Source organism: Cebus imitator, unplaced genomic scaffold (genome assembly GCF_001604975.1).
Source record: "Cebus imitator isolate Cc_AM_T3 unplaced genomic scaffold, Cebus_imitator-1.0 Scaffold755, whole genome shotgun sequence".
In the NCBI taxonomy this organism is placed as follows: domain Eukaryota; kingdom Metazoa; phylum Chordata; class Mammalia; order Primates; family Cebidae; genus Cebus; species Cebus imitator.
Window position 1 is genome coordinate 254541 of NW_016108070.1, and position 20831 is coordinate 275371.

General features: G+C 42.2%; 2 protein-coding genes across 5 annotated transcripts in view; both read left to right on the forward strand.

Annotated features, from left to right (window-relative positions):
• The window catches only part of USP54 (ubiquitin specific peptidase 54), a 39753-nt gene extending 33801 nt beyond the window's left edge, over positions 1-5952 (forward strand). The window contains exons 13-14 of the mRNA XM_017519516.2: positions 3106-3289; positions 4621-5952. Coding sequence (XP_017375005.1) covers positions 3106-3289; positions 4621-5180 — 744 coding nt within the window. The 3' untranslated portion in view covers positions 5181-5952. The remainder of the gene's footprint in view (positions 1-3105; positions 3290-4620) is intronic.
• Positions 5953-7469: 1517 nt separating this feature from the next.
• PPP3CB (protein phosphatase 3 catalytic subunit beta) overlaps positions 7470-20831 on the forward strand; it is a 58101-nt gene continuing 44739 nt past the window's right edge. For 2 of the 4 annotated variants that reach the window (XM_017519528.1, XM_017519530.1), the window contains exon 1: positions 7470-7689. In XM_017519528.1, the coding sequence (XP_017375017.1) occupies positions 7605-7689 (85 nt within the window). In that variant the 5' untranslated portion in view covers positions 7470-7604. The remainder of the gene's footprint in view (positions 7690-20831) is intronic. The other 2 variants (XM_017519525.1, XM_017519526.1) reach the window with 1 other exon arrangement.

Consider the following 20831-nt stretch of genomic DNA (forward strand, 5'->3'; position numbering starts at 1 on the left):
GAACCCGAGAGGCAGAGGTTGCAATGAGCCAAGATTGAGCCATTGCACTCCAGCCTAGGTGGCAAAGGGAGACTGTCTTAAAAAAAAAAAAAAAAGCTGAATTTATAATAAGATTTATTCAATTTATTGTTCATAAATTCCTAAACAATTCTGAACAGGCTGCCATTCTTTTTTGGAAAAGGTGTACTTTACTGCCTACCATTTGTTCACCTGTACTTTCTTTTTTTTTCTTTGAGATGGAGTTTCGTTCTTGTTGCCCAGGCTGGAATGCAATGGTGTGATCTCAGCTCAGCACAACCTCCGCCTCCTAGGTTCAAGTGATTCTCTTGCCTCAGCCTCCCGAGTAGCTGGGAGTACAGGCATGCACCAGCACGCCCGAGTAGCTGGGATTACAGGCATGCACCAGCACGCCCAGCTAATTTTGTATTTTTAGTAGAGATGGGGTTTCTCCATGTTGGTCAGGTTGGTCTTGAACTCCTGACCTCAGGTGATCCACCTGCCTTGGCCTCCCAAAGTGCTGAGATTATAGACATGAGCCACTGCGCCGGCCTGTTCTCATATACTTTCAGTGCATTTAATGGCAAATTGTTATTTTCCTAGGAGAATTACTTCTTTTCTTCTGACTTCTGTATCATTTATTGATTCATTCTTTTTATTTTATTTTTAAAAACTTTTTTCTTTATTCCTGTTTTCTTTTTTATCCAACATACTGTACAAGTTTAATGCCATTGATTCATTCTTTTAAATAAATGCTTATTGATTCTGTCACAAGATTCCTAGCACAAAAATAAACAAATAAGTGCTTACTGAGTGGATGTTTTAGGTATTGTGCTAGGTGCTGGAGATACAGTGGTGAGTTAGATATAGTCCCTGCTTTATGGAGCTTACAGTCTACAATGAGGGACAGATAAATAAACAATTATAATGTATTAAGGATTTGATCCTATGGGAACATAATAGAAGGGACATTTAAACCAAGCTTGAGGTATCATGGAAGGCTTCCTGGAAGAAGCAAAAAGAATATAGTAGGTAAAAGAGAACTGAGCAAAAATTAACTGAATTAAAAGAAGCTTATTTAGTGTGGCAGGATTAGAAAGTCTGGTGAGGGGAGATGATGGAGAGTGTTAACAAGAGAGGCTGCAAAGAATATAAACAAGGGTCAGATCATGGACCACAGAGAACCCTGTGTATCACCATAAGTAATTTGAAAGGATAGAGAGAAGCTGATGTACTTGAGACCCGGTTAGGAAGTAAAACATCAGTGGGAGTTGGTGCCTGCCTGGATATTGGGAAGGGGAATCAAGGATGATACCCAAGTGTTATGGGTAGATAATGATATATTTGATGGAAGATATGCATTTGGTTTTGCATATATTAAGCTTGAGTGGAGATATCTGGCAGGCCTTTGGAATGAGACATATAAGCTAGAAATTGAAAATTTGGAAATCATAGCCATTGAAAAGAGGAAAAGACTATTGCAGAAAGAGGAGCCAGGACATATCCCTAAACAGCATCAGATTTAAGGTAGTTCTTCTGAAGAACCCTAAAAGGAGACTGGGAAAAAAAGACTAGAGAGATTGAAGGGAAACCAGGGATGTGTGGTACCATAGGCACCAATGGGAGAATGTTTAAAGAAGAAAGGAATGATTAGCTATGTCACATGCTGAGAGAACTGGCACCTGGTCCTTATGTGGTATGATAAATGCCTATCTTGTGCCATCTTGTGGTAGGTGCTGTGAGCATACACTGATGAAACAACACAAATTCTGCCCTTGAGTAGCTTTCAGTCTCATAAAGGAAATTAGACATATTGGCATAGAGATTATTTTATTTAATGTGTTATTTACTAAGTCCCCACACTGTTCTAGGTACTGTTCAAGGTGCTGGGGATACAGAAGTAAAAAGAAATCGGGAGAAAGATAATAAACAAATAAATGATTTAATGCCAGACAATGATAAGTATGATAAAGAAGAATAAAATAAGGCAAGAGAATAAGGAGTAAAGAGGTAATAGTGGTTTTTTTGAGGGCTATTCCTGATAGTAGGGTAGTGAGGGAAATCAGCTCTAAGGAAATAACATTTCATCAGAGATCTCAGTGATGTGAAGGTGTGAGCCATCAGAAGAATATTCTTGGTAACAGAGACAGTAAGTATAAAGGTTCTGAGGTAGCAATGAGCTTGGTGTGTTTGAGGAACATTAAAGTTAGAGTATAAAAGCTACAGGAATGATAGGAAATAAAGTGAGGAGCAGCAGGGCCATATCACATAGGACCTTGTAGACCATGGTAAGGAGGAGTGGATTGGAGATAGGAAGAGCAGATTGAAGGCTGTTGCAGTAGTCCAGGTGAGTTTAAATATAAAACCTATAGGTAGAAATGACAGCCCTTGGCAACTAGTGGAATTGTGGATGGGAAGTGGGAAATCAAGGTCATTGCCAATGTTTGAATATGGGTGATTTGTGAAAATGAGGTGCCAGGAGGAGGAGTTTGGAAGGATTTTGGTTCAATTTTGGATATGTTAGTGTTTCAGATGTTAAAAGGGAATATTTCTGGGTATTTACCATAAAAGTAGATAACTAATAGGGAGTAAAGCAGGACATCAGCATCAGCAAATACAAACTTGACAGGCAAAAGAGAAAGCTGTGGAATGTGTAGCAGTGACAGGAGAGAAGATGGGGTAGAATTCTTGAGTCTACATTTAAACATACATAGTTTTATTCTCAATGCTTAGAATAAGTATAGGATTTTTTTTTTCTCATTCAGGCTTTTGAATTTCTCTCATTTCATTTTTATTTTTAAATTTCTATCTCAATCTCTCTAATTCTACTGTTAGCATTAAGGAGTTTGCTAAAGACCTGAATGTTAGGGTTGGGAAGGTGAGGGATATGAGGAAGACTGGGTAAGGGATGAGGATCTGAAGTTTGCAGTTTCTTAAAGGGCTGACAAGGGAAAGTGACTGAGTAAATCGGGTCCCTCTCCAGAACAAGGTATGTTTGTTCTCTGGTTCCCTCCATTTCCCTTTGCTTGCCTCACTGTGTTTACCCAACTACATCCTGCTTTGTGTTAATCCTCATCTCTATGTTTTTTTGTCTTGTCTCATTATAAGGATTCATCAAACGTGAGGAAGCCTTTGGAAACCGGGCACCGTTGTTCCAGCTCCTCTTCCCTCCCTGTCATCCATGACCCTTCTGTGTTTCTCCTCGGTCCCCAACTCTACCCCCCCCAACCACAGTTCCTGTCCCCAGATGTCCTGATGCCCAGCGTGGCAGGGGAGCCCCATAGACTCCCAGGTAACTCCCCCAAATCTATTATTATGTGCCAGAATTTGGTACCTTTTCAAGGGCCTCTAAGGGTCAAATCAGTATACCTACAGGGAGGGGTTATATCCCAAGGTGGAGGGGTATGAGGATATGAATTACTGCTTCAAAGTTGTGCTTTGATCTAGATAATTAAATCATTTGTTGGGCACCATGGTTCTTAGACCAAGAGTCTAGACCACCACCCCTGGAGTCTGTCTACTTATGAGAATGAACTCCTTCAGTCATGACAGAACAGTTAACTCCCCTTTTAACTCACAAAGGGGAGTTAATATCCAGTCTTTGAGACACTTCCAGAACAGAAATGGTAATCTTTATCAGCTAGTTTTCTCTCCTTCTATCCTCTGAGTTTCAGCTGAGGGATGGTCTAGGAGGACAGGGAATGAGTGGGAGAACTGGAAAGACACTTTACATGAGTTACCCACACTGTGTGTACAGACCCAGACAATTGTGGAGAAGGTGGGCAGCATCATTCTGGCTTTCTTTCTTTTTTTTTTTTTTTTTTGAGACGGAGTTTCGCTCTTATTACCCAGGCTGGAGTGCATTGGCACGATCTCGGCTCATCGCAACCTCCACCTCCTGGGTTCAGGCAATTCTCCTGCCTCAGCCTCCTGAGTAGCTGGGATTACAGGCACACGCCACCATGCCCAGCTGAATTTTTGCATTTTTAGTAGAGACGAGGTTTCACCATGTTGGCCAGCATGGTCTCGATCTCTTGACCTCGTGATCCACCCGCCTCAGCCGCCCAGAGTGCTGGAATTTTTTGTTTGTTTTTGTTTTTGTTCAAGATAACATTTTAAGAAAGGTTGGGAAAAAAAGGCACAGAGTCTCACACCTGTAATCTCAGCACATTGGGAGGCCAAAGTGGGAGGACTGCTTGAGCCCAGGAGTTCCAGACCAGCTGGGGCAACATAGTGAGATCCCATCTCTATTTTTTAAAAAAAGAAAGGCTGAGTGAGGTTTTGGTATGGTGGCTCTAAAAGTATAGTCATCACAAAGGGAGTATACGGCCCTTCTTTTATATGTGTGTATGTGCTGGATGACAGATTATAGTGGAGGGAGGTAGAGGTATGGCAACATCCATGAGACTGTTTCATTTGCCCAGGTTGGAGGTATGAGATTTGATTTTGATGAATATTAAGAATTTTAAAAAATAGAATCAAAAGCAGTTAGGTTCTTTCTTTCCCTTGTGTGTATGCTCTTGGAGGAGTGAGGAATTGGGCTGAACAGCTAGGCATGGCTCTCTGGGAAAGACAATGGTTTTTTGAAGATGCTGAGTCTTTGGGTTTCTTTTCTTTCCCCAGGAACTTCGAGGAGTGTCCAGCAGTTTCTGGCTATGTGTAACAGGGGTGAAACTTCCCAAGGGATCAAGTACACAGGAAGGACTTTGAACTACCAGAGCCTCCCACATCGTTCCAGAACAGACACCTCCTGGGCACCCTGGTCAGAGACCAACCAGCATATTGGGACCAGATTCCTGACTACTCCAGGATGCAATCCTCCGCTAACCTACACTGCCACATTACCAGAAAGAAGCAAGGGCCTTCAGGTTCCTCACGCTCAGTCCTGGGGGGATGTTTTCCATTCACCCTCCCACTCTCCCATTGTTCATCCTGTGTACCCACCATCCAGCAGTCCCCATGTACCCCTAAGGTCAGCTTGGAATTCAGATCCTGTTCCAGGGTCCCGAACCCCTGGTCCTCGAAGAGTAGATATGCCCCCAGATGATGACTGGAGGCAAAGCAGTTATGCCTCCCAGTCTGGACACAGGAGGACAGTGGGAGAGGGGTTTCTGTTTATTCTACCAGATGGGCCTGGAAGAGAGCAGCTCAGGGCTAGAGTCCTGCAGCACAGCCGATGGTAAAGGTCACCCTTTCTTTTCCTGGAGCTACACCTTTCTCTGTAAAACTGTAGTGTGGCAGTGCTGGTACCCTGCATCACTGCCATGGTTGTGCTATTCTCATCTCAACATAGAATTGGTGGGTTCTCCTAGGGGTGTCAGGAACCTCTAAAAAGACCGGATTCTTTGGGAGGGGATATTTGAAATTCCAACTTCCATTCCCCCTAGCAAAAGGAAGCAGCTGCTGTTTAAACATTTTATCTGAGCCACTTTAAAAATGAATCCATGGTATTACTCTGGATACTAGCCATTCCTTAGGATCTTAAGGTCACATTTTATTCCTGGATGCTTTATGTCCCCACCTCCACCTGAGCCCTCGTCTTCTGTTCCCTACTATATTCCCAACTTCTACTCTTTGTTTTATCCACCTATCCCTATTACCTGACCCTTTGTCTTCCCTATCTCTCATCCTTGGAGAGAGATGTAGCCCGTGGTCATAGTTCTGATTGCATCATCAGGGCATCCCCCCTGCCCAGGTATTATGGCCCATCAGCATTAAGTGTGCCCTCCAAACCTTAGGCCTAGAACGCGGAGCTGCCAACATAACATTCACCCTTTTGAACAGATGGGAGTCAGGCACACTAACACAGTCTTCTGTCCTCAGCAGCACAGCCATTACTGCCACTTGCTCAGTCACTGTTGTAAACCCTCAGAGTCAGCTGAACTATTTTAGGCCAAACATACTGTTTTTGTAAAGTATTTTTCATTAATAAATCTATAAGATAGTTCTATTTAATTTCTTGTCATTCTTCCCTTTGTATGCTCTTGCTTTTTTGTATTGGGGTGGGGAGGTCTGGACAAATATATGAGGTGGCTTTTGACTGAGTGGAAGTGAGGAGCCAGAGAGGAGTTGAAGGATATTACAATCAAGGTGGGAATCAATGGGCCCTAAAATAGGGTGCCTTGCCTTGTTACTATTGCTGCTAGGATGTTTCCCATCCCTTTCCTGACAGAGCATTCAGTACTCAGTACATTATACACTTCCTTCCTTCTTCCCCTCCTTAGGGAGATTTTCTGGGGATTCAAGCTCTGACAAAGTTACTCCTAATCCATGTATTGTGGGTGTCTTCCCTCTATCTTACAAGTTTGTGATGTGCCTTCTATCCCTTCCTTGCTCTCCTTCCATGGGGCCCTCTTTTCCTTTCCCCTGTGGTGTTATGGCCCTTCCATGCCAGAAAGATCAACTTTCACCCATGCCTCACTCCCAAGAGACTCTTCCCTCTAAAAAATAGCTTGTGGGCTCCCTTTTTGGAAAATACCCATTGTTGGCCTTTCCCTTCCTCTTTTACCTTGGGTCTCAGGATTGAAATGGACACAAAGAAGAGGTAGAAAGGTACTCTTTGAGACCTTTGGACTACTGTTTACTTATCACCATCCATTATGAACAGATCTCGAGCACATGTATTATTAAGCAGGAGGATGGGCAGGAATTTCTTATTCCATCCCACCTGGATCCTGCACCATCAAGGTACGTAGAGCTTAGTGGATATGCTGGTCCCTGTCCATGATTCAACATATCTCCTGGTGTCATGGACACACTTCATCTAATAATTTTTGATGAACAGTCAGTTCTTGTCCCTCTACCCCCCTTCTCATGAATGTCAGTCACCTTTGTCACTATAAAGTTTCCATAAATCACCTGGGCCCTGATTCTGTGCATGCACAGAAATAAGGATTTAATTTCCAATTCCGTATTTACCACTTTGCCTTCCAGGAGGAGGCTGTGTCGTTTTCAGGTGAATTCTTTCAATTCTTTGCACATCTCTTGGTTTTATTCCCTTTCTTCCCCTTACCTGTTTTGACAAAACCTTAACTGCTCCAGCTGCATTCTTATTCTGTGCTTTGACTCTTGACAATTCCAGACTCTAAACAAAGGCCAGAATTCTCTTTCAAACTCCATTTTGGATGATCCCTTCTCCGCTCTAGAACCTATAATGCTTCCTCTATTCTCTAGTGCCCTGCCAACCTTTTAATACTCATATCTGGTAGCTAAATCGTTATACATTTGTGTCTCTATTAGTAGGAGATCCTGAGGTTTAATCACGTTTTCTCAGTTTACTGGGATTGCCATGAGAGCGGTGTGTTTCCTCGCAGTCGTTCTTCACACCTAGCTACAGATTTGCCCCATTCTTGTTTCTGCATGCAAAGAATTTTAACCTGATCCCTTGGCCTCGTCCGGTTTATCTCCTAGCCTCAGTAATTTTGCCCGAGTCCCTAGAGCCTACCCCGCCCCCACCCCCGCACGCGCAGTGCATGCCGGTCTTAGCCCCTCTGTAGGGAAAGAGGGTCCGCCATGTTCCCCGGCGGCGCTGCCGCTTGGCTCTGGTAGCCGCCGCCCCCGCCCCCAACCCCGCCCGGCCCAGAGCCTAGCCGAGCCCCGGGCCCAGCATGGCCGCCCCGGAGCCGGCCAGGGCTGCACCGCCCCCGCCCCCGCCCCCGCCGCCCCCTCCTGGGGCTGACCGCGTCGTCAAAGGTGAGAGGTGGACGAAGCCCTGGAGGCCTGGCCTGAGGAGCTAGCTGTGTGTGAGGGCGGGCGGGAGACCGTCCCCTCGGGAGTGGGCCCGGAAGGGCGGGCGAGTGACTGGCTGCCTCCCTTGGGGAGTGGCCCCTGGGCGGGCCCCTGCTGGGCAGGGCTGAGTCGGTGGCAGTGGCTCCGCGGTCTCCCGCTTGCTTTCAGGCCGGGGCGGAGGTTTTGCTCCCGTGGCATCCTAGTCCAAGGGGTGAGGCTGCTAGCTGCAGCTCATGAGACCCTTTTCTCCCCACTCGGCCTGTCAAAGCGGCGCAGGGGCCGCGATTAGCTTCCTGCCCCGCGACAGCTGCACTTCTGGCTTGCCGGGGCGAACAGAGGGGCTCGGAGACCTTCCGCCGCGCGAGGCTCGCCAGTGAGCAGTCAGAAATCACCTCGGCTTTGGCCCACGCCTGCTCCCCGGTGACAGAAGTCCGCCCTATCCGCGCCTAGGTAGCGCCAGCCGCAGGGATTCACTTTTGGCCGTCAGGTGCCACCCAGCGCAGAAATTCGGGGAATCTTGTGGGATTGGACCACGGTAAAAGGTCGGGGTAGGAATTGGGAGGCCAGCCTTTATAGTGCAGAAAGGGAGAAAAAGCAGCATAAATGAAAAAAAAAAAACCTTGTGGCTATGAAATATTTACTTAGAAAACCATCAACCCTTTGGTCAAAAGGGGTTACCCCTCCCCTACAACACACACCCACACACTCAACCTAAACGAAAAAGTTAAATGTTTCTCAGGACAGAATTTATGGTTGTTTACCCACAACAGCAGATTAATTTAAAATAGAGAAATTAAGGTCTAGTTGAGAGTTGCTTAGGATTCCAAGCTCCCTAGGAGAGCCTACCAACCTCAAACATTTGCTATGGAGGTGAAAAACAATTGAAATGATTCTCTTTACGATGTAGCTTGATTGATATTTGAAATCGTAGAATAAACTTTTCCTTATTTGTATTGTATTTATTTTTAAAATATAGGTACTTTTATTTTCATTCAGCTTCTCAAATACTCTGGCACAGTATTTAAACACTGTTAGCCTACTTTTTGAAATCTGACTCATGTTTTCATTAAAATATTTAAAAACAAGAAAACTTTTTTTTTAATAAATTTTAAGCCAGAGCCTTCTTTGGTTCTTAAAAGAATAATACTAATTTGGCCCGGCGTGGTGGCTCACACCTGTTAACCCAGCACTTTGAGAGGCCAAGGCAGGTAATCGTTTGAGCTCAGGAGTTGGAGACCAGCTTGGGCAACATGGCGAAACCTTGTCTCTACCAAAAATACAAAAAATAAAAATTAGCTGGGCATGGTGGCACGCCCCTGTAGTCGCAGCTGCGCCGGAGGCTGAGGCACGAGAATCTCTTGAGCCTGAGAGGCGGACGTTGCAGTGAGGCGAGACTGTAACACTGGGCGACAGAGCCAGACCCTGTCTCAAAAAACAAACAAACAAACAAACAACAACAACAAAAAAAAACAAAAACACTGCTTAGCATCTAGGCTTAAATAAATTGTTTTTAAAGTTAGTAGTATATCCATTTGGGCCAGGCATTGGAATGAACTGCATAAACGGTTTATGGAATTCTTATACGGATAAATCTTAAAAATAAAATTGAAAAAATAGTAATGCAGGCACTCATTCTATCAAGAAATCCTGGAGCTTTATGGGGGTGGGAACGGGGACATTGGCTACCTCTTCATTTTCTGACTATAGTTCTGTGTTGTGTGTTCATTTCTCTGGGTACTTTTCACTAGACTGTTAGATGGGATAACCAATCACATTCCTGAACAATGAGTTTATGCTATCCTTATGCTTATGAATCTTCTTATTCCTCGTCATATATATGGTAATGTTTTTTCTGTACTGCTTTAATGCAGTAAAAATAAGATTCCAAACATAAGGCAGTTTCCTTAGGGGTGAGTTTTGAGTCCAAGGCAGTCATATTTGCAGATTATTGGTGTGGAATAAAAGCCATTTGAATTAGATAAATAGGAAAGGAGCTTGTTAATATAGAAAATTATAGTTAAATAAAGCTCAGGGTTATCATATCTCTTGTGCTTCATTGTGCCCTCTTCATAGAGACCACTTTCATTTCTTTAGGGAATTTGTTAACCAGTTGGAATACCTATATAGATCCTATGTTTAAAAATGATGTGTAACAGACTAGTTTGCATTGCTCATGGAGTGTCCTGCATTTACTGGAAAATTTACCTTTCATACAGATCCAGGAATCCACTTTTAAATTTCATCTTCAGGATTCTTCCTTGCCTTTTATTCAGCAATTATACTATAATGTGATACCCCATGTTAGAGAATACTGGTTGCCTGAAGATAAAAGATGTCTGAGTTCAGCTTAAGTTTAACTTATTAAAATTTAAATTTCTTTTAAGTCCAGAATGTGCTGGTAGTTTTGTATCCATACATTTTCATAGTAATGATATTATGGAGACCATATGTTGGCATTGAATGCAAGTAGTCTTTCTCCCTGGAACAACAACTTTTTTTTTTTTTTTTTTTGAGATGGAGTTTCGCTCTTGTTGCCCAAGCTGGAGTGCAGTGGCATGATCTGGGCTCATTGCAACCTCCGTCTTCTGGGTTCAAGCAAGTCTACTGCCTCAGCCTCCTGAGTAGCTGCAATTACAGGCATGCGCCACCACACCCAGCTGATTGTTTGTATTTTTAGTAGAAATGGGGTATCACCATGTTAGCCAGGCTGGTCTTGAACTCCTGACCTCAGGTGGTCAGCCTGCCTCGGCCTCCCAAAGTGCTGGGATTACAGGCGTGAGCCACTGTTCCTGGCCTGTCTCCCTGGAACTTGTTATGTGGAAATTTTTTTTAAAATTGTACTTTAAGTTCTGGGGTACATGTGTAGAACATGCAGGTTTGTTACATAGGTATACACGCGCCATGGTGGTTGGCTGCATCCATCACCCCGTCATCTACATTTGGTATTTCTCCTAATGCTATCCCTCTCCTAGTCTCGTACCCCTCAAGTGTCTAAATTTTATGCTCTGTGCTTCTAGTCATAAGTCCTACATTTGGTCATGTAGATTTTCAAGTGTGTATAGGTCTTTCCATGTTTAAAATCAGATACCTGAAATTCACTTTTTGTGAAATTTGAGAGCTCACAATACTATAGGTGATTCATGTTAAATGTGATGAGCTTTTCACTAAAATTATTGGTGGTAGGTAATTCCATGTAATTGATAATGGGTGGTTAGGTTTTTTGGTTGATTAAATTCAGTTCTGAGTCTGCTCCAGCTGCTGGCTCAGGTAAAATTCTTCCTCTGTTTGAAAGTTGATGTGGCCTGGCGTGGTGGTTCACTCCTGTAATCCCAGCACTTTGGGAGGCCGAGATGGGTGGATCACAATTTCAGGAGTTCAAGACCAGCCTGACCAACATGATGACACCTTATCTCTACTAAAAATGCAAAAATTAGCCAGACATGGTGGCACATGCCTGTAATTCTAGCTACTCAGGAGGCTGAGGCAGGAGAATCACTTGAACCTGGGAGGCGGAGGTTGCAGTGAGCCGAGATCACACCACTGCACACCAGCCTGAGTGACAGAGCAAGATTCCATCTCAAAAAAAAAAGAAAAAGTTGATGTAACTCAACTGATTAAGTGACATGGTATATACCCTTTTAATTATATTCTGTTAAGCATTCTTTAGCTATGTTGGAAATAAACAAAAGGAAACAAATTAGGAAAAACATTTAATCATATCTGCTTGTCTGTCTTTCTACCACATCAGCATAGGTATACATAATTAAAGCACAAAACCCTGAATTTATATATATTGCTTTTCCTCTTCCCCACAAAGTTTACTTGACCAGATACCTCCTTTTTTTCCCAGATACTTAAAAAAATGTACTTTTTGCTTTGTATACCAGGTTCTGGATTTGTAAAGCTGGATTGTCTCTTGAGATTATCAAGCCTGTTAGTATTAATAGAAAAATTCACCTTTTTACTTAGAGAGCATTGTCAATATTGAGTATATGTTCATTTTAGCACCTACAGTGTGACTCATTTTCTTAACATTGTTTTATTTCCTGTGTTATATTAGCCTCAAATTATCAGACTTTCAGATTGAACCAAAATGCTGAAGTTTATGTGTTTTACTTTTTTTCTTTTTAAACTAAAGTATTTCTGATTGGCAACCTTAGGATTCATTTAGATTCTGTTGCCAGTTGCCCTGCTAATAAATCTGAAGTCATTTGGCAAAAGTATTTTCCAGTACCTTTTTTTAAGGAGGATTACTTATTTATTTTTGAGTCAAAGTTTCACCCTTCTTGCCCAGGCTCTAGTGCAATGGTGCGATCTTGACTCACCGCAACTTCTGCCTCCCAGGTTCAAGTGATTCTCCTGCCTCAGCCTCCCTAATAGCTGGGATTACAGGCATATACCACCATGCCCAGCTAATTTTCTATTTTTAGTAGAGACGGGATTTCTCCATTTTGGTCAGGCTGGTCTCAAACTCCTGACCTCAGGTGATCCACCTGCCTCAGCCTCCCAAATTGCTGGGATTACAGGCATGAGCCACCACACCTGGTCAGATTACTTATTTTCATTACAGATTTTCAGATAACCAACGTAGCTTTGGTGTGACATAGCTACTTCAGTGATTCTTGCTAGATGTATTTCATTATATTTTAAAGCAGCTTGAATGTTAATTTTTATTTACAAAGTCTACTTTGTGGACTTATCTATGTAAAAAGATAACTCCTGGAAATCATTTTTCTTTTACTTTCCACTCCCATTACTGTTAACCATACCAAAATAAATCTTCAGGCCAGGTGCAGTGGTTCATGCTTGTAATCCCAGCACTTTGGGAGGCCAAAGTGGGAGAATCACTTGAGGTCAGGAATTAGAGACCAGCCTGGCCAACATGGTGAAACCCCATCTCTACTAAAAATATAAAAATTAGCTGGGCGTGGTGCCATGTGCCTGTAATCTCAGCTACTCAGGAGGCTGAAGCAGGAGAATCACTTGAACCTGGGAAGTGGAGGCTGCAGTGAGCTGAAATTGTGCCACTGCACTCCAGCCTGGGTGACAGAGCAGCATTCCATCTCAAAAAAGTAAAAATCAAATAAATCTTCAGTACCATGTGTCCTAGTGAAAGCAAAGGAACAGAGAGAGAGAAAAAAAGAGCGAGTATGTGACGGGATGGGGGAAGAGGGAGAGGGAGAGGGAACACTATGGTAACAAGTTATGTTTAAAGGAAAATGCCAGGTTGGAAATACAGTCGCTCAGTAGTGAGGCAAAAGCTTCAGGTTCGAGAGTTATTGAATGAATTGGCAAGAGTTGTAAGGAAAAGTTTGGCAAAAAGAACCTTGATTTATTAAACAAAGTGTGCCAATCATATGACTTCATTTCACCATAAAAATTTTTTATACACAGATGAAATAAGCAGAAACTAATTGGGCATCTGTATATGGCATGTAAAATTTATTTTTGAACATCACTGTCATCAAATAGCAAATATTTATTTGTTTATTGAGACAGAGTCTCGCTCTGTCACCCAGGCTGGAGTGCAGTGGCATGATCTCAGCTCACTGCAACCTATGCCTCCCAGGTTCAAGCAATTCTCCTGTCTCAGCCTCCCAAGTAGCTGGGACTACAGGCGCCCACCACCACGCCCAGCTAATTTTTGTGTTTTTAGTAGAGACGGGGTTTTACCATATTGGTCAGGCTGGTCTCGAACTCCTGACCTCAGGTGAACCACCCACCTCAGCCTCCCAGAGTGCTGAGATTACAGGCATGAGCCACTGCACCCGACCAGCAAATATTTATTAAATGCCTGTTATATCACAAAACTATAGGAAAGCAACAAAAGTGTAAAATATAAAATACAGTCGGTTCATGAATAAGTAAATATTCTTGAAAAGTTAACACTATATATCATAAGGACAGATGTAATTAATAATTGCCAAGGTAAGTTGGCAAGAGCCAGCAAGTTGTCTAAGTTCAGAGGAGGTAGTGATGACTCTGGACTGGAATGGTCTAGGAAGGACTTGTGTAGAAGAAAAGGGGCCTTGAAGGATTATTAGGATTAAAGTAGAGGATTGAGACCATTTATTTGTGCAACAGTTATTGAGTACTAGCTTTGTACTAGGCATTGTGCTAGGCACTGATGATACAGAAGTGAACAGTATATTAAGTAAGATAGTTTCTCTTGGAGTGCCGGCATTCTAGTGGAGGAGACACTAGAATAAATAAATAATATATTGAATTAGGTACAAAGTGCTACTGGAGCTATAAAGAAGGGATTAGCTATCTTTGAGGAAAAGCATTACTGAGAGGATAATGTTTCTAGGTAGTCCTTAAAGGATGAATAGAATTTCTACAGACAGAAAATGGGGCTAGAGTAGGGAAAACAGAAGCAGAAAGGCATGGAGTTTGAAAAAAAGCATGAAATATATGGCAAAAGTATGTGAAGTGCTTGGCAAGGAGTGCCAGGAATGAAGTTAGAAAGGATCTTTTGTGCTATAAGTTGAGGAGCTAAAACTTAAGCTATTAAGCAGTATAGCAGTATATAGTACCTGGATGATTAAAAACACAAGCTCTGGAGTCAGACTGCGAGGGTTTGAATCCTAGCTTTACCAGTTAACCTTTTCATGCCGGGCTCGGTGGCTCAAGCCTGTAATCTCAGCCCTTTGGGAGGCCGAGGAGGTTGGATCACCTGAGATCGGGAGTTCGAGACAGGCATGACCAACATGGAGAAACCTCATGTCCACTAAAAATTCAGAATTAGCTGGCTGTGGTGGTACATGCCTGTAATCCCAGCTCCTCGGGAGGCTGAGGCAGGAGAATGACTTGAATCCAGGAGGCAGAGGTTGCAGTGAGTCGAGATTGCACTATTGCACTCTAGCCTGGGCAGCAAGAGTGAAACTCCATCTCAAAAAGGAAAAAATAAATAAACCTTCTCACCATGGACAAGAGGAGAACGTAACATCCCCAAGACTTAATTTTCTTATTTGTAAAAGGAGCTAATGAAATCTTTTTTTTTTTTTTTTTTAGGATGGAATCTCGCTCTGTAGCCCAGGCTGGAATAATGCAGTGGCAAGATCTCGGCTCACTGCAACCTCCGCCTCCTGGGTCCCCATTCAAGCAGTTCTCCTACCTCAGCCTCCCAAGCAGCTAGGATTAAAGGCACAAGCCGTCATGCCTAGCTAATTTTTGTATTTTTTAGTAGAGGCAGAGTTTCACCATGTTGGCCAGTATGGTCTTGAATTCCAGACCTCATGATCTGCCCACCTTGGCCTCCCAAAGTGCTGGGATTACAGATAAAATCTTTTTACAGGGTTTTGAAGAATTAATAGAGACTGTGCATATAAAGTAGGTACCACAGTGCCTGGCCTACTTTGTGGAAAATACTCAACTGATGGTGGCCATCACCATTACTGTTATTAGAGGTTTTAAAGTAGAATAGTGACCCAGTATCTTGGTTTTTGATAGCTAACTCTGGTCATATTGTGTACAACAAATTATTGGAGGGGGAGAAGCTTAAAGCAGGTTGTCAAGTTAGAAGATTAATGGAGTAGTCCAAGTGAGGGATGACCAAGGCATGAGAAACTAGAACGACACAAATTCCTACTAATATTAGAAGGTAGGTATATTGAGTGAGTGACTCCTATGAGAGTGAAATAGGTGAGCAACAGTTTTTTTAAGGAAACAATAGAATAATTTTGCTTTAGGGATAGATTAAATTGGGCAATTGTAGTTAGATGCGAAGATTGGAATGATACATAAAAGACTGAGAATGGTTAAATTGAGAAGAACCTTGAAAATAAGATTCAAGGTTTTCTTTTTCTTTATTCATTAAGAAACTACAAGTTTTTGAGTAGCTTAATTTAGCTACTTTGTTTAGTCAAAGAGGAAGAAGAGTTAGATTTTTCTAGTAAACAATAAGGACTTGAACTAGTATTGCAACAGTGGAGATTTAGGAAAATAGAATTTGAAGAATCAATAGGACTTAGAGTTCAGAGAGAGAACAATGACACCAAAATTTTGAGTGGTAGAGAATGGTGATACCTTAACAGGTAAGGAGTAAGCCAGGAAGGGGAGCCAATTTTGAGGGAAAGGTATATTTAAAGAACTAGCACAAATTAAAAGAGACCCAAGGGATACCTTGAAATTTTGAAGACAATGCTGTTGGATTTATTGAATCTTTCCCTAAAGCGTGTGCCTAATCCATACTTTACACCTGGCAAGCAAATGGTTATATCATTCTTCATGATGAAGCTTTTTTTCTTTTTTAAAACCTCAGGACAGGATCTTGCTGTGTCACCCAGGCTGGAGTGCAGTGGCATGATCAAAGCTCACTGCAGGCTCAAACTCCTGGGCTCAAGCGATCCACCATCTCAGTCTCCTAAGTAGCTGGGGCTACAGGCACACACCACCATGCCTGGCTAATTTTGTTTAGTTTTTATGGAGATGGAATTCTCACTATGTTGGCCAGATTGGTCTCAAACTCCTGGGCTCCAGTGATTGTCCTGCCTTGGCCTGCCAAAGTGCTAGGGTTACAGGTGTTAGCCACCACACCCAGCCATGATCAGCCTTTTGATGTCTCCTTTTGTCAAAATTGTCACTGTGTTGGTATAAAGATAGATGATATAGGAGCAGCATTCTGAAGACTCCTATTTCAACTATGATTCTGCTTTTTACTAGTCAAACCCCTTGAGAAGCAACTTAATGTCTCTGAACCTGTTATCTCTCATTTGTGAAATAGAGATAAAACTTGACTGATCCTGTACTCCCAGCACTTTGGGAGGCTGAGGTGAGCAGATCACCTGAGGTCAGGTGTTTGAGGCCAGCCTGGCCAACGTGGTGAAACCCTGTCTCTACTAAAAATGCAAGAATTAGCCAGGCGTTGGCCAGGCGCAGTGGCTCATGCCTATAATCCCAGCACTTTGGGAGGCTGAGGCGAGCAGATCACCTGAGGTCAGGAGATCAAGACCACCCTGGTGAAACCTCATGTGGTGAAACATGGTGAACCTCATAATCTACTAAAATACAAAAAATTAGCCGGGCATGGTGGTGTGTGTCTATAGTCCCAGCTTCCTGGGAGGCTGAGGCAGAGGAATCGCTTGAACCTGGGAGGCAGAGTTTGCAGTGAGTGGACATCATACCACTACACTCAGCCTGGCCACAGAGCAAGACTCTGTCTAAAAAAAAAAAAAAAAAAAATTACCCGAGGGTGGTGGCAGGCACCTGTAATCCCAGCTACTCGGAGGCTGAGGCAGGGAGAATCACTCGAACCTGGAAGGCAGAGATTGGAGTGAGCTGAGATCTCGCCGTTGCACTCCATCCTGGGTTACAGAGCAAGACTCTGTCTCAAAAACAAAACAAACAAACAAAAAAAAACCTTGCCTGACCAAACTCACAGGATGTCCCTGGGAATCATGTGGGATCATGTATGTGAAAGTACTTGATAAACTGTGAATAAGTGAATAAAACACTGTAAATATATTGTCATTGCTACTTAAATTAGTGTCATTATTCAAGTATTTTGGAAAGTATACTCAAGTCTGTAAACATCTATTAATACCTGTGTTCTGTTTGGTTTTTTTTTTTTTGGTTTTTGTTTTTTTTGAGATGGAGTCTCACTGTGTTGCCCCAGCTAGAGTGCAGTGGTGAGATTTTAGCTAAGTGCAACCTCTGCCTCCCAGGTTTGAGCCATTCTCCTGCTTCAGCATCCCAAGTAGCTGAGATTACAGGCATCTGCTGCCATGCCCGGCTAAGTTTTGTATTTTTAGTAGAGATGGTATTTCACCATGTTGGCCAGGCTGGTCTTGAACTCCTGACCTCAAGTGATATGCCCACCTTGGCCCCCCAAAATGCTGGGATTACAAGCATGAGTTACCACACCTGGCCAGTTCTTAAGTGTTAGATAGGTTATCACATAGACATTGACAATGGTGGAACTTAGAGTGGATAATACTTGTGGGCCAGAAACTTGAGCTTACCATGACTAGTTTAATAGATAGCAGGGACAAGGATAAACTCGCTAGAAGGCATGAATCTCAAGAGACATTTTTTTTTTCCTTAGTAGTGTGATGTTGGAAGTGCTAATGGGGAGCTAAGAGAATGCTGAAGCCTTCTCTGATGGGATTAGTGGAATGTGGAAAAATGAGCACCATCCACTTTGAAAAAAGAATCTGAGAAGTGATGTCCTTCAGGAGACCCAAGATTTGATTAAACTAGAGAGATGAAGACAGTATTCTGTGTAGAGCTAAAGAACAGAGAGAGGCTACTCTGGACAACTCTGCCTATGGGATAGCCCTGCTATGTCTGTGGAACAGCCAAAAAAAAAAAAAAAAAAAAAAACAGACTGTATGTGTGTGTGTGTAGGGGCTTTGGGAGAGATTAAAACAAAATCTTACAATAGGATTCTGAAGTCCTCAATGAAAAGGATGGAGGGAGAACAATGAGAAGGAAATGGTATAAGGGAAAGATATATGGGTAAAAATTTAGAAGTATAGATGTAGAGACTGTATTTTGGACAGTTGCCAAGGATGGCAATGATGGGAAGCATGAATTTTAGAAATGGTTGGCATCCCTCTGCCTTAGATGACCTTAGGCATCTGAATGATACTTTGGAGTCAAGTTATTCACTTGGCACAGGCTGCACTTCAGTTGAAGTTAGAGGCCTCATAGGGCTAAGAGGGCAGTCCTTGCTTAGTATTGGAGAACAGGATCAGTTAATTATCAGGTTTCCTTGCCCAGTGGTAGAAACAGTAAGAAGATCTCTGTACCACCACCCCCTCTTTACCAATTCCTGATCAGCCTGTGTCCTTGGTTTATATTTCCAACTTCCTAAATTAAAATGTTTTTACTCTTTGTTTTTTAGCCACCATACAAGAAATGTGAGTGAAAATACCTTGTGAATGTTAGTGGTTACTATGTAGATATGCCCTTCATGCCAAAATTTGAATGAAAGGAAGATTTTCAATAGAACAGTTTGATCAAAGTGAATGTTACCAAATCAGGTTTTCCAGTATTGATAACTTGGTGACTTGAGGTGATTTTGTAGCTCTTTTGTTTAGGTTTTGTTTTGTTTTTGAGTTTGCTCTTGTCACCCAGGCTGGAGTGCAGTGGTGTGATCTCGGCTCACTCAACCTCTGCCTCCGAGATTCAAGCGATTCTCCTGCCTCAGCCTCCCTAGTAGCTGGGGTTGCAGACTCTTGCCACCATGCCCAGTTAATTTTTGTATTTTTAGTAGAGACAGAGTTTCACGATGTTGGCCAGCCTGGTCTCGAATTCCTGAGCTCAGGTGATCCGCCCTCCTCAGCCTCCCAAAGTGCTGGGATTATAGGTGTGAGCCGCCACGCCCAGCCAATTTTGTAGCTCTTTAGGTTGTTCCAACAAATCATCTGTTATTAGCCATTTCAGTTGTTGACTGTTTATATTGCATTTATATACATTTATGTTCTGGTTTTTTTCCTATCACAAATATAGAAAAATAAGGAAACATAGTCTGAAAATTAGGAGAAAAAAGCACATATGGAGGAAAAAAAAAAAAAAAAACCCTGGCAAAGCAGAAATAATTGGCTGACGATGAATTAGAAAGAAAAAAGAAAAAAAATTTAAAACCTGAAAACTGTATGGAAATGCTTTAAAATGCTTTAAGAGTTGCAAAACAAAATAGTAGTTGAGAATTAATTTTTTTTTGAGATAGTGTCTCAGTCTGTCACCCAGGCTGGAGTGCAGTGGTGCGATCTCGGCTCCTTGCAGCCTCCACCCCAACAGGCTAAAGTGATTTGTCACATGTCTCAGCCTCCCAAGTAGCTGGGACTACAGGTGTGCACCACCACGCCCAGCTAGTTTTTTGTATTTAGTAGAGATGGGGTTTCACCATGTTGGCTGGGATGATCTCTATTTTTTGACCTTGTGATCTCCCTGTCTCAGCCTCCCAAAGTGCTGGGATTACAGGCATGAGCCACTGCGCCCAGTCAGAATGCAGCATCTTAAATAGAATCTCTTTTCCCAAGTAGAGTGCTAAAAAAAAATTTTCTGACCTGATGAAAAACCTGTGATTCTATCTTGATCTCTGAAATTTCTATTAGTAAGAAATAGTTAATCATCTTAGTTTTATAATGTCCCAAAAGTAACACTTGATTTATTTAGTAATCAATTCATTAAATATTTTTTAAACAATTACTGTACCATGAAGGCAGATTTGGTTATAGCATCTTTAATGGTTTAATCTTTGGTTGGTAAAAAACATACTTTTAATACTTTGTTTAACTTTGGTTGGTAAAAAACATACTTTAATAAGGCTTTTAATTTTTTAGAATCTTGACATGCTGTATGTGGGAGTAAAATATATTTTAATGCCGTATTCTAGATGAGTAAAAAGTAATGGTAATTGGTGTTTCTTGTGAAGGGAAAAAAACAAGGTTTAGTTTTATTTTACTAGGTATCAACGAAAAAGAAAAAAAAAAAGAGGGATTGGCCAGGTGTGGTGGCTCACGCCTGTAATCCCAGCACTTTGGGAGGCTGAGGTGGGTGGATCACGAGGTCAGGAGTTTGAGACCAGCCTGGCCAACATGGTGAAACCCCATTTCTACTAAAAATACATAAATTAGCTGGGCGTGGTGGTGGGCGCCTGTAGTCCCAGCTATTCAGGAAGCTGAGGCAGAAGAATCACTTGAACCCGGGAGCGAGAGGTTGCAGTGAGCCAAGATCAAGCTGCTGCACTCCAGCCTGAGTGACAAAGTGAGACTCAATCTCAAAAAAAAAAAAAAAAAAAAGGATTAGTGATTTCAGTCTTTTAGAAATCGTTGACTGGTTGACATCCCTCTGTCTTAGTTTTTATCTCACCTGTAAAGGATTGAGTTCTTCCTTAATGTTTCCTTCTGTTATAAGAATGTGGTTATATTCTTTCTTAGGTAATTGATATGAATCTAACCCAGTTTTGTTGTTGTTGTCGTCATTGTTTTTGTTTTTAGTTACTCTAAGTTGAGATGTAAAGGAGCAGTTGGTCCTGTACATTTCCAAGCTTCTCTGTAATAATTGGTAATCACAATGATGACCCTGAAGCATCAGGAAAATACTATATACTGTATGCTCAGATATAAAGATTTTTTTTTTTTTTTTTTTTTTTTTTT